A 14,557-nucleotide genomic window follows, 5' to 3' on the forward strand; every position below is an offset into this window, starting at 1 on the left:
ATAGTTGCAGAATTAGAATCTTATGGGTAGTACTCTGTGTGCTTTATCTCCTTTCAAATGTGAAAAGAATAATTCTTGTTTCTGGGCAGAAAGGGAAACAATTTGAGAGTATGTTAAAGCAGTGAAATTCAAGAGGATACCCATTTTTATATTCTTCAACCTTCTTGCTCTGTAGGCCCACCAGCTTCAATTTTATATCATCTAGTTCAATACCACTTCGAGAGATGAAGGGATTTCAACTTAAGAAAGAAAAATACTTACCTTACTTTATGGTCAGTGGACAATTTTGCCTTCCCCCTTTCTCTCTCTCCTCCAAAAAAGGCAAATTAAATCTCTCCAATAAAGAACTTTCTACAATTCAATAATATGACAAGCAGTCCAGATAAATTGACAAACAATTGGAAAGTTGTTTTTAAAAAAGATATATAGATTGTCAGTTGAGGATGGGAGTGGAGAAAAAGGGGAAATTGGTCTATTCTTTGTCTATTTCTGTATTTTTTTTTAAATGCTGTTGCAAGCATGAGTACTGACAAGAGATTTTCGCATATTGAGGTTTATGGGGTAACTGTTTAGGTTTAAAATTTATTTCCCTTGAACTAAAGAAGCTTGACTTATGGCCTATCAAACATACATTGTACATCTGCTTTAACCATTAAAGTAAAGAATGCACTCTCTTAAGATAAGAATGCATACTTCCCCTCTTACACCCTATTGGTAATGCCCTATTGGTAATGCCCATATTAGCCCCTTTCCAGACATCAGGGTCATATAGACCTGCTAATTTGCAACTAAATACCTCTTTGAAACTTTGGTGAAAATGTATCCTGGGTGTGTTTAATGTATGTTCTTTGTTCTAAAAAGGTACAAGACTGTACTGAAAACCATGCCTCTCTGGAATGCTTTCTTCCTTTCTGGAAGAGGCTTTCTGTGGTTATAACTCTCTGGCTCAAGTAAAGCACCTCATTTCTCTTATCTATAGAATGGTTATTGGTTATTTTGCATTGAGAATACTATGAAAGTATGAATTATAAAATGATAAAAATTTGAAAAAGCTACAACTTTTTTAAAGAAAACAAATCAACATAGCATGTAGAAATCCATGTTTTCATCTTAATAAAGGACATAAATAAATCCTTGTTCCATAATTAGGAATCTTGCAGTGTTCAGTAGTCATCATTCTATGCAATAAATAAATAAATAGATAAAATTTAAAAATAAACGTAATTGGTCAGGGAGAAAAACAAGCCAGCCTGTATAGACAGAACCTTAGAATCACAACATAGTTTATAAATTTCCCATAAGTCAGCACACCAAAATAAGAGAACAGTGTAGCCTGATTTCCAGATTGCTACAAACTATCACAACTACCTTCTTTGGGACTTTTTCCTTTCCGAGAGGACACTGATAATTGTTTTACTTTGACTTTGCTAAGACTGGTATATTTTGGTTTGGGATTATGGAGAGGCCCTCCCCAAGTAAGTTATTTCCACTAGGTGCTCCAAATTGTATTTATCATTGACCTGACGTATGATTAATGCGTGTATATACATATTTGAGATGGTTCTGTGCACTGAAGATACAGCAGTAAATAAGTCATACAATTTTCCTTCCCTGGCAGAGCTTTTATTTTTGTCAGGGAGACAGGTAATATGCAATAAGTGATTTAGATTAGATAGATCGGTATATGATAGATAAATTAGATTAGACGATAAGTAGATAGATAGATATAGACAGACAGATATGGTTGTACGTGTTACATAGAAAAATAAAGTATGTTGGAGGATAGAAGTAGCTGGGTAATAGGGATGTGAACAGTGAGAGGATGGACAGGGAAACGTGTCTGGAACAAAATGGATCACAGATTTATATGAAAAATGCAAAACTATAAAACTCCTAGAAGATAACATAGGAGAAAATCTAGAGGAAGTTAGGTTTGGTGATGACTTTTTAGATACAACACCAAATGACAATCAATGAAAGAAACAACTGATAAGCTAGACTTCATTAACATAAAAAAAAATTCTGCTCTGTGAAGGACACTATCTAGAGAACAAAAGACAAGCCACAGGCTGGAAGAGAATATTTGCAAATGACATATCTGATAAGGGAATATTAACTAAAATATACAAAGAACTGTTAACACACAACAATAAGTAAACACCTGATTTAAAAATAAACCAAAGATCCTAGCAGACACCTCACCAAAGAAGATATACAAACAGCAAATAAGCATATGAAAAGATGCTCCACATTGTATGTTATCAGGAAGATGCAAACCAAAACAACAATGAGATACCACTACACACCTATTAGAATGGCCAAAATCCAAAACACTCACAACACCAAATGCTGTGGACGATGCAGGGCAACAGGAAGTCTCATTCATTGCTGGTGGGAATGCAAAATGGTACAGCCAGTATAGAGAAAGTTTGGAGGTTTCTTTTGGATGTATGTATGTATGTACCTGTGTGTATATATATGTGTGTGTGTGAGAGAATATATATTATATGTGTATATATATACCTTTTATTTTTTGACATACAAAAAGCTGTATATATTTAATGTGTACAACTTGATGACTTGATGAGTTTGGAGCTAAGTACACACCTGTGAAACCATTACCACAGTCTATGCCATAAACATATCCATAACCTCCAAAAATTTCCTCCCATCCTCTTTGTTTATTACCATTTTTTGTGTGATAAGGAAACTTAACAAAAGATCTACCCTCTTAGCAAATTTGTAAGTGTAAAATATTGTATTGTTACAAAACTAAACATATTCTTATCACATAATCCAGCCATTGCACTCAATGGTATTTACCCAAAGGAGTTGAAAACTCATGTCCATGTAAAAACCTGCACATGGATGTTTATAGCAGCTTTATTCATAATTGCCAAAATTTAGAATCAACCAAGATGTCTTTCAGTAGGTGAATGGATAAATAAAATAGACATTGGAATATTATTCAGTACTAAAAAGAAATGAACTATCAAGCCATGAAAAGAAATAGAGGAAGCTTAAAGGCATATTACTAAATGAAAAAAGCCATTCTGAAAAGGCTACATACTCTATGATTCCAACTCTATGACATTCTTGAAAAGGAAAAACTATGGAGACAGTAAAAAGATCCGTGAGGTAACAGGAAAGGACGGGATGAAGCAGAGCACAGAGGATATTTAGGGCAGTGAAACTACTCTGTATAATACTACAATGGTGGATATATGTCATTACGCATTTTTAAAAACCCTTAGAATGTGCAACACCATGAGTGACCCCTAATGTAAACTATGGGCTTTAGGTGATAATGATAATCAATGTAGGTTCATCACTTGTAACAAATGTACTACTCTGGTGGGGGATGTTGATAGTGGGGGAAGGTACCAGGTGCAGGGGATATATGGGAAATCTCTGTGCCTTCTTATCAATTTTTTTGAACCTAAACTGCTCTAAAAAAGTAAAATCTATTAAAAATGTCTGGAAAGGTAAAATTTAAGCTGAGAATGGATAATTTGAAGGAGTCAGCAATGTAAAGTGGACAGGTGTCAAGAGTTCTCTTTGGGACCTGTTAATTTTGAGATACCTGAAAGAGAGTCGAGTAGATGCTTTAATGTTTGTATATATGAATTTGGAGCTGAGTGGAGAAGTCAGTACTGGGTTTAAAATGTAGGATTCAACAGCATAAGAATAGTATATAAAGCCATGGGAATGTGTGGAATAACTCAGTGAAATATATAGACAGAAAAGAGAAGAGAGGCTAAGATAAAAAGACACTGCTCTTGAAATTGGCTGCATGAAGGTTCTTGGTGACCTTGGTGCATTTCAGCAGAATGGTAAAGGCAGAAGCTCAATGTTCTTTCCCTATACATTAAATTTGAATCTAAAAGTTGACTTTTGAATACCATGTTAGATAGACTGAAATAATAATCTTAAAGACTTTGTTTTTAGAAGAAAAGGGGGATTTAAAATGATTCCTTAAATTCTCAGAGAGATGCTAACCTTTCCAGAAAAGTTTGAAAATCTGAACATAGAATTTTACTACAAGCAGAGGGAGAATGAGGAGTTTCCTAGAAGGGAGAGAGAACAGTGGGTCAGGATTTGACTCGCTTTGTCATTACAGCTGATCTCAATCAGCAAGGTAGGGCCTCCTGGAAGACCATGAGTTACAATAGCCAGTAAGCCTTGAGTAGTTGATGTAGGGGACAGGGACCAATGTTTAAAGAGCAGGCGAAACAATTATACCTCACTGTTCATAGAAAGCTAGCTCTTGACAGCATGTGAAATAGGAGTCCCTTTGTTTAATATCAAGGAGAAGCTTTATCTTGCATGCAGAGTTTATACTGTGAAGGATAAAGGGCAGAGAAAATCAGCAAGTTCTGCAACAATGTTGAGTTTAGACTGAGAGAGAACATTTGAAATCAGAAAAGATTTAATTGCCACTAATTGGGAAGTCCAAGGGTTTTGCATTTTGCTTTATATTATTTTTTATTTTTCTTCATATTAATAGGGCTTATGGGTCACAAAAGAGTTTAATATAGTTATAAACATATAAAGTTAATTGTTTTCACATATAAATAATATCATGTAGATATTTTCACTCTTAGACTGTTGAATTCTGATTAATTTGGTTTTGTATACACATTTAGCAATTTATCAGGAATCTCTTTAATATGCCTCATTTAAATTTACTCACATTTGTAATTTGGAAAATTTTGATTTTCATCCTTCTTTAAACAGAGAGAGGTTGTTCACTATTTTCTGTTTAAAAAAAAAAAAACTCTAAATGAGTAATTGTTAAAGTTATCATACAACATAAGCCAGTCTCTTCTCCCTCACGATAAATGTCTGTACTTCCTTTAACCTTTTCACTGACACTTTCTGAATCTTCATTCATGTAGTGTTCCCACCAGATTCTTCAAATATTTCTTATAATGAGAAAACCCAAACTTGATAAAACTGTAGTAAAAACCTAATCAGCAGATTACAGAGATATTTTTAAGAATGTTGTCTCAATTCAAACCTTTAAATTGATTCGATTATTCTTTATTCATTTATCATTTGGCTTGAAATAAAACAAAACTAACTTACCAGTTGTATTTAGCTGAGTGTGCAAGTGGAACATTCGACATCCATCCACCTGGTTGTGGCTGTTTACACTTCAGAGAGGGTGGTATAGGCTCACATGGAAGTAATAATATTTTCTTTTTTTTTTTTGAGGAATGCTACTTTTAATTTGTATTCATATTTATTTGAAAGTGAACTTTCTGAAATTCGTTTAACTTCCTCACATGGCTCCTATATTTCTTTATTTAAATCTCTGGATGCAGCTTCAGATCATTAGAATCTATGGATTCAACATACGCCTACTTGGATTTTTTTGAAGACTTTGTTGATTTATTTTTTTGGATCTGCAGATTCAGCGTCATTAACTTTTACATCCTTATTTGAATAGTCTTCTTTGAATCTTTCTAGGGATCTTTCACTGAATCCTTTATATCCCCAAATTTAGCATAAGTATCCTTCAAGTCCTTCAATGAATTATCTCTTAATTTTTATTAACATGTTACATTTTTAATGAAGCTTCTCTGAGTCTTTCTTTGTATTCTTCTTTACTCCATTTAAAAAAATATTTGATTAATTCATTGAACTCCCCTTTACTCTCATAGATTCAGTTGCAGACTACTAAAATTGTTTTATCAACTATGCTTTTGAATTATTATCCAAGGGCTACTTGCCCTTCTTTGCATCCTTCTTTGCATCCTTCTTTGCATCTTTCTTTGAATCCTTTGCATCAGCAGATTCTGTGTCAGTATCCTTTTTGGCATCTTTCTTGGCCTCGTCCTTTGATTTGCTATCTGTCTTACCGGGCTTCTTTTCATCTTTCTTTTCTTTTTTACTCCCCTTCCCCTTTGCATTTTTCTTGTCCTTTGATTCATCACCCTTCTCATTGGGTTTCTTTGTGTCTTTTTTCTCGGCCTTATCCTTCTTTGCATCCGTTTTTTCACCTTCAGATTCTGTAGCTGACTCCTTGCCCTTCTTTGCATCTTTCTTATCTTTTTTGGAACCTTTCTTTACACCCTTTTTCTCATCTTCGGATTCGGTAGCTGACTCTTTGCCCTTCTTTGAACCTTTCTTATCTTTTTTGGAATCTTTCTTTGCATCTTTTTTCTCATCTTCAGATTCGGTAGCTGACTCCTTGCCCTTCTTTGAACCTTTCTTATCTTTTTTGGCATCTTTCTTTGCATCCTTTTTCTCATTTTCAGATTCTGTAGCTGGCTCCTTGCCCTTCTTTGCATCTTTCTTGTCTTTTTTGGCATCTGTTTTTGTAATGTCTTTTTCGCCTTTAGTGCCTATTTCTATATCCTTGTCTTTCTTTGCATCTTTTCTTAACTCCTGTAAAGCTGTGGGTTCTGTTTCTGAATCTGACTTTTTCTTGTTTTCTGCCTTCTTGTCTTCTCTATCTTTCTTACCTAAGGGCTTCTGTACACCAGCATCTTCCTTGGGGCGACGAGTTGATTTAGATGGAGGCTGTGTCCTGGCAGCTAAATAAGCAGATGGTCCTTCAGAAATTGTCATTAGAGAATGGTGCATCCATAACGGTTGTCTGCGGCCTCCCCTTGATTTATCTTGATTATATTCCTGAAATATTGGTTAAAATAATGATGAACAACTTGGGTGTGAGTGAATAGCCTTTATCACCATATCAAATACATTCTAACTTCAACCATGAAAAGATCTTAGATTTTGATAAATAGTGGATAAATTGTAGAGTTCATAGTTTATTTTGCCTTTCCAAATTCATTCTTTTTTGGACTAATGGATAGTCATGCCTCATTTTGGGCTTAATTTCAATTTAGAGGATCTTCATTATTTCCTCAAGATTTTACATTAAGATTGGTAGAGACCTCCGCTAACTAATGACATATTGAACCTCTCTTCACAATCAGGAGAGAGTTTTTTTTTTTGATTCTGTGTTCTTGAGAATTCTTGGGATGTCTTGCCCACTCTCCATTACTGTGCTAACTCAGAAACTAATTATTCTCTAATATTGAATAGTTTCATGTTCAGGTATATGCTGGTCTCTATCGTCACATTCAAGTTTTCTGGAATGTAGAAGGCTACCTGTGGTTAAAAATAAAAGCCTGAAACTCCTCCTGTTTGGCAAGATATAAATTGAGTATTATCAGATAGGCAATTGCAATAATGAAACCTGTAACATTTAATGCACATTAGTTTGTATAGAATGGTGCATTTTGTTTTCAACTTCAAATATTTGCAAAAGCTTAATTGCAAAAATAGCAAATTCTGGAAAGAATGTTAACAAACAATGGAAAAATAAATTGAATGAAGAAAGAAAGGAATGGAAAAGAACATGAGAAGACAGAAGAAACCTGGATCACTACAGATTGGATACATTTTCTAAAATAAACCAGAGTTGATGATACATTTGTCTTGTGAAAACTTTTCTTGGAACATTTTCATATCCCATGATGACTCTGGAAACATTGGGAGATATTTATCTTCCAATATTCAGAATCCTAAATTCTCTGTTACAGGAAATGAGGAAGCATGGAAACTTCATCAGGTTATAGAGTAACTCCATGATTCTAATGAGGGAGTTTCTCCAGCAGGAGAAAATTTTCTGAATGTTCATATTAACTGTAGCATTAGGATCTCCAGACTTTTGTGCTCCTTGGATACATATTTTCTATAATGTGGGGTTACTGAACAAATCGCTAATATGAAATAAGAGGACAATTTTTACACAGCAAAATGCAGGTAAAATAGATCTTTCTACTTTCTCCAAATAGTAAAATTTGAATTACCTTTAACTGTGCTATTCAATTTGGTATTCAAAAGTCACACCTGAATTGAAATGAAATGTAAAATTTAGTTCCTCAGTTACACTAGCCTGATTTCAAATGCTCAAGAGCCACACTGGAATGCAAAGATATAAAATATTTCCAGCATCATTGAAACCTCATCGGTCAGTGTTTATCTGTAACATATATAACTGTATATGCTTTCACAAGTTTATTACTAGTAAAATTATGTGACCTTTTCAGTACTCACAGGAATTCTCTTATCTCTTAATAGGGAAGGCATTGATCTCCGTTTTCTTCCTGGCCGTGGCGGTTTGGGAAATGCCAAGGCAAAGTATTGCTGATTCCATGATTTTCTGTTTACTTCACTGACTAAGATGAGAAAATATTAAGCACACACTTTGGAGTAAATAGAATTTCTTCAGAATTAAAATCGGTAAGGTAATACATTTCATGTAAATGAATAAACAAATGATTCAAATTGTGACTTCATTTATTTGGTGATGTTTGAGATTCTCTGCTAATAATAGGAGAAAATAAAAATTGATTTTTCTATTTTGACCAGCTTTACAGATGACTATATAAAGTAGTCATTGTGAAACTAATATAGTCTGTAATATAAATGGAAGGAAACAGTTTTGCTCCTTCCTTTTCATCTTTCTATCTCTGCCAGTCTAGGTTTTTGCTTTGTACTCTTTTATTTAGAATACAATTCTATTGAGAACAGAAATATGATAACTACTTCTGTATCCCCTAAAGTACTTAGCACAGTACCTGTTATAAAATATTTCATAAATGTATGATTAAATCTACATGCTGATGCTTAAGATCGTCTTAGTTGGTAATCATTTTCCAAGCTACAAGAGTAAATGTTATATACCCAAGAACTGCGTTTTTATAGGTGGCATGTTAATGAAGAAAATTGACAAATAAAGAGTACCTACAGAATTGGGATTGGGAGGGTAAAGTTACTTGGAAACTATACTAGAAATAGTTAAAGACATTTAGGTTTCCATGAGACCAATGAGAGAGATATCCCCACTCTATTTAAATATGTGCAATAATACTATGTGTAAGAGAAAATAGACTTGTCCTGTGAGTCTACTAAAGACAGAATCAGGATCAGTGAGAAAATATGCACAATGAAAGGCACATTTAGTCTCAGTGTATGAGGAAAACTCACTTGATATATGACGTCCTTCAAAATTCAATTGACAGTCCTTGTCAATTAATGAATTTTTTTTACCAATTATAAGCCTGATAAAATCTATCAGGAATGGGGTAGAACACATTCCTGATATTGGTAAGAAGTTGTTTATCCAATTTCTACATTGCCTTTCAACAGTAAGATTATCTGATTGTATGATTTCTAACCTGTAAATATGTCCACATTTATGTTGCTGAACATATTTGGTTAATCTTCTTTGGATTTAAAAACAAAATATCCTTAGAAGGTGCTCACTGAGCCCGTGAGAAAGGTGTCTTGGAAAATAAAAAGGTGATATTTAATAATACTGCATGACAGCTATTGCTTTATCACTTTCAATGGAGGATAATAATCACTTATCCCTAAAATTAATCATACAGTTAAAAAAAATTTTTTCTTAAACTATTTCTTACCTGGAATGTAATTATCATGGCTCCCAAAGTTTACTTTCTGGCTATTAAAATAAAAGGGAAAGGTTTTAATTAATTTATGCAAAATCACTCTAAAAACATCATTATTATGCATAAGCACTTGCCACCATCAACTAGAGAAATATTTTGCATTCTCAAATCTCTATTGTTATGTGCTATTAATTTATGCCAGAAAAATAGAAATGAGAAAAATGTGTGTTTTTAGCACAGACTTCAACAGAACTAAAAACAAGGTGGATAAAAATATCCGGAAAAAATACCTTACCAACTTACCATATCTGAAATATAGACATTTATTTATTTTTCATCATAAAACCATGATTGAATTATTTTTCTCCTCTTCACACTCCTAATTCTCTTGCAATTGAATTTTAGCTAAGACATCCCTTTAAAAACACTATGGTTAGGTAAAATCAGATCCTCAAAATGCTTAACCAAATCCAAATCATTCAATGGCATACGTGTGTGTCTATGAATGTGTGTGTGTCAGTGTACATCACAGCTATTGATATGGATTTTGATTATTTTTGTTCTCCAGGAAAATCTGGAGATCCCTGATGAGAGCCATGAATTCTCTTATTCTGTATGTTCCAAAATACTATATGATAAAAAATGAAGAATCACATTGAAAAAGTATATATTTTACTGAAGTGAATGAACTAGTTAAGTCTTGAATCAAAACAACCTGTGGTATTGCTTGAGAATGTATGTGTCTGCTAAACACATACTCTCTTGTTTGCTAATGGCATAATAATAATATAACAAACATCTCTTTACATGCAAGAGAATAAATGTAAAGCTAACTAGAATATTTTCATCATTTTAAAACATAAAATTTGACAGGAAGACTTACAATCTTGGTGCAGACATTTCCCCCACTTGTGATTTGCCAGAAATTCAGTACTGTAAGTTCAAATAGTGATGTTGAGTGGTGACATCATAAAGAAACCAAGGGCACTGGCAGTTAAAGGGGAAAAACAAGAGGGGCCACTTGTACTTGTGTTTTAAAATGTTCTCTAATATTCAGTCTAAGATTGGTGTTTGCTTTCGCTCATTATTGCTGACTAAATACAACTGGTAGTTTTAAAATTGATTAATTTTACATCTTAAAAATATGTTTCAATTTTTCATGTAGCTTTTATATATTGACTGATATGAGAAATGGATGAATCTACACATGTATCTATTAAGATCAGTTGTAATCCTAACTTCCCTGACATTCATGTGTCTTTGCTTAAACCCTTTGCAATATGGGTTACATTGTCTTTTCCATCTTAACCTTATGCGTTGCTCATAGGTACAAAATTTTAAAGAAGGCTAGATGCTTATTAAAATTATCAACTTACTGATAGAGCTGAGTCAGATAATTTTTATTCCACCCACCACTCCACCCCACTAAATAGATGAATAGAAATACTATATAATAGAGTAATATTTGAACATGTTGCCATTATCTAGCTCCTTTTAGGGAATTTCAACGGATTTTTTTTCCCTTAAGGAATAGTTTTATTAAACTTCAGCTACTGTAAGAGATAAACTACAAAAATCTCAGTGGTTTTACTCAATGAAAATTTCTCTCATGTCTCAGACCATGGTAAGTTTTAGAGGGGTTGGGGTGGGGAGATTCCATAAGGTGATTTAGGAATTCAGGTTTCTCTGATCTCATTGCTTCACTATCCACTAACTTAACACTATTAATGCTGATGTTTTCCTGCAAAGTGGTGATTCAAAAAACAAAGTATGATTTCTAAATCCACAATATTTTGTTTAGGATTTTATACCTTGTTTATGAAAGTATTTATACCCAATGCATTTCTTCTCTTAGCATGTAGTAGGATCCAAATCATGACTGGGCAGCCAACAATGCTTGCTTTCTGCACCATGACCTTTCGAATTAGTCTCTCGTCATTCTTAACTAAATGTGTGTGATCTATTAAGACCTTAGAGATCTAATGATGATTTTATAATAAGCCTGCTTTAGTTTTCTATTGCTATATAACAAATTACCAGAAATTTAATGGTATAAAACAAAACACATTTATAATCTCATAATTCTATAGTTCAGAATCTCAGGCAAGTTCAACTGAATCCTCTGCTCAGTGTCTCACAGGCTGAAATCAGTTTGTTGACTGGACTGGGCTCTTATCTGGAGGCTCTGAGGAAGAATCTGTTTCCAAGAGACATTCCAGTTGGCAGAATTCAGTTGCTTGTGGCTGTAGTTCTGATGTCTGTGTTTTCTTGCTTGCTGTTAGCATCAGCTATGAGTTGCTTTCTGCTCCGGGAAGCTGTCTGCATTCCTTCTCACACGACCTCCTCCATCTTCAACCAGCAAGGTTTCATTGAGTCCTTCTCCTAGTTCAAATCTCTGTTACTTTTCTGCCTTCTGCTACTGCTACCAGCTGAGGAAAACTTGGTTTTCTAAAAGGTTCAAGTGATTAGACTAGGCCCACCTAGATAATCTCTCCACTTTAAAGTCAGCTGTATTTCATAACTTAGCATAATCATGAGAATGATATCTTTTCATATTCACAAGTTCCTCCTACACTCAAAAGGAAGGGTCATTGGGGGGTCATTCTTAGAATTCTGCCTACCACAAGCCAAAATTAGACTAAAGACTTGCTTTAGTATTTGAGGCTTATTAGAAACGTATCAGCCTCATATATATTATTTTTAGGTCCTGAGATTTTGCCAAGGTCTATCTAGCAGCAGTACTATCATCACATACAAGCTTTTTTGTTGTTGTTTTTCAAAAGGCCATAGAGCTTAGTAACCGCATCCTCAAACATAAATATTATACTTAAAAATATATAAATATAAATATATGTAGTTTATTTTAAGTGCTTTATAGGTTATAAAATAATCTGTGTACATTAACTCATTTATTTCATATAATAACATAGTAAAAAGGTAAGTTGGTTCTTGATATTCACAGAGTTATTTCCTAACACTGTACAATATGTTGCCAATTTAAAAATATGATATATAATTTTTCCCATGAAATCAATATGTATATAACTGAAATAGATTCTTCAAGCTTGTGATGATTTCAGTAATTCACTTATTTATGTATGTATGCTTGTACTTATGTATATATGTATGATTTGTATATCTATCTATTAACTTATCTATCTATCCCTCCATGTATTCTCAAATTATTTATCCTTCTCTGTGTTGCATAAAAGACTTAAGATATCTAACAAGGGTATATAAATGTAAGAAGAAAATCATTAAATACATTCTAAGATATTTTGTAGAGTATAATACTCTGTATCATTATTATAAAAATTAACCATGAAATTGTGCAAATATCTAAAGTTTTTCTTTTTTATTATTTTTAAATGTGAGTAAAATAAGTGATCAGCATGATAAATTATCGTAAAATGAAGAAACATTTTAACAACTGAGTTGCAAATAGATCATTACTAATAACCTATGATCTATTCAATTTGTTATCATTTATGCCCTCCCTGAAGGTGACCATTATTTTGTCTTATAATAGAATTAATTTGTCTGTTTTTGAAATCTGTATCAATAGTATCAGAATATGTATTTTCTTATATGTGGTTTCTTTCAATATACATTTTTGATATTCATCTATATAGCTGCATATATTTTCAGTTTGTTCATAATTTCTATATATGTATTATTATTTGCAGTATTGTAAGCATTGTATGTATATACCATAGTTTATTTATATATGCTAGAACTGATAAGCATTTATTTTACCTCCAATTTTTAACTGTTAGAAATTATGTTGTTACAAACAATTTTACATGTATATTTTGGCAGACACGATCGTACATTTATGTTGGTGTATAACATATATTAAAGTACTTGGTCATAGGGTATAGTGATAGTCAACTTTAGACAATGCCAAACAGTTTTCCAAAGTGCTTATGTCACTGGCAGTGTATGAGAGCTCCTGTTCATCCATGTCCTCACCAACAGTGGTTACTATGAGTTAATTTTAGTGGCTTTGAAGGTATGTGATTATATATCACTGTTCCTTTAAATTGCATTTTCCTGATTATTAATGGTTAGGAACACTGGTGAAAGGACAAGTCTAGAAAAAACAAAAAAAACCATAACATACCAAAGAACAAAAGTAAGAATTACAGCAACTTTTCATCAAGAATTATGCAAGCCATAGAAATTTTAAAAGTAAAAGAAAGGAAAATATGTAACGTGAAAATACTAATTAGAAGAAAGCTGGAATGACTTTATTAACATTGCACAAAGTAGGCATCAGAGCAAGAAATATAACAGGGATAAAGAGGAACATTACATAAAGATAAATAAGTCAGTTCATTAAGAAGACATAATATTCCTAAATGTTTTGTATCTAAAACCAGAATTTACAGTACATGAAGCAAAAGTAGATAGAACCGAAAGGAGAGAGAGATCGGAAATTTATAGTTGGACACTTTACCACTCTTCTTTTAATAATCAATAGGAAAAATAGAAAACACTAAAAATATAGAAGACCCAACAAACTATCAACCAACTTGCCCTAATTTACATTTAAAATAGTCTAACAGTAGAAGAATACTTATTCTTTTCAAGTTTTCAGATAAATATACAGCTTTCATCAAAATAGAGCATATTATCAACCATAAAAACAAATCTTAAAAATTTACATCATACAAAATGTATTCTTGGCCCATAATGGAATTAAACTAGAAACCAATGACAGATATGTGGAAAGTCACCAAATATTTGGAAATTAAACAAAACTCTTCTAATAGCCGAGACGTCAAGAGGAAGTCAGAAATGAATTTATAAATTTGCTTAACTTTTTATTTTAAACTAATTTTAGAATTGAAACCAGTAAACAGCTAGCCATTGATGATTAAGCAGCTAGTAACCATGGGGGATTGGAATTGCCGCCTCAAAATATGTCTCTGTCTGAATGACATTTTGACCCCCACCCCCACTAACTAACCAAAGAAGTTTGGGATGGGAGGCCTGCCCCTAGAAAAGGCCATCACCATAGACATCTCCAGGTACCTGGGTGGGTCCCTGCTAAGCCCATTCTTAGTTCTGGTTGCCCTTTATAAGAGACATTTACATTTGTAAAGAAAATCTCCATCTGTAAA

The 14,557-nt window shown here is 33.1% G+C and overlaps 1 protein-coding gene across 1 annotated transcript in view; it reads right to left on the minus strand.

The window, feature by feature from the left end:
* Positions 1-1,057: 1,057 nt before the first annotated feature.
* Positions 1,058-14,557, minus strand: part of LOC101397993 (uncharacterized) — a 58,043-nt gene continuing 44,543 nt past the window's right edge. The window contains exons 2-6 of the mRNA XM_087419390.1: positions 9,444-9,484; positions 8,074-8,195; positions 5,089-6,639; positions 4,694-4,758; positions 1,058-2,388 (exon numbers count right to left, since the gene is read on the minus strand). Of these exons, the coding sequence (XP_087275516.1) occupies positions 5,728-6,639; positions 8,074-8,195; positions 9,444-9,484 (1,075 nt within the window). The 3' untranslated portion in view covers positions 1,058-2,388; positions 4,694-4,758; positions 5,089-5,727. The remainder of the gene's footprint in view (positions 2,389-4,693; positions 4,759-5,088; positions 6,640-8,073; positions 8,196-9,443; positions 9,485-14,557) is intronic.

Source organism: Ceratotherium simum, chromosome 29, assembly GCF_057802395.1.
Source record: "Ceratotherium simum simum isolate JZ-2026a chromosome 29, ASM5780239v1, whole genome shotgun sequence".
Classification (NCBI taxonomy): domain Eukaryota; kingdom Metazoa; phylum Chordata; class Mammalia; order Perissodactyla; family Rhinocerotidae; genus Ceratotherium; species Ceratotherium simum.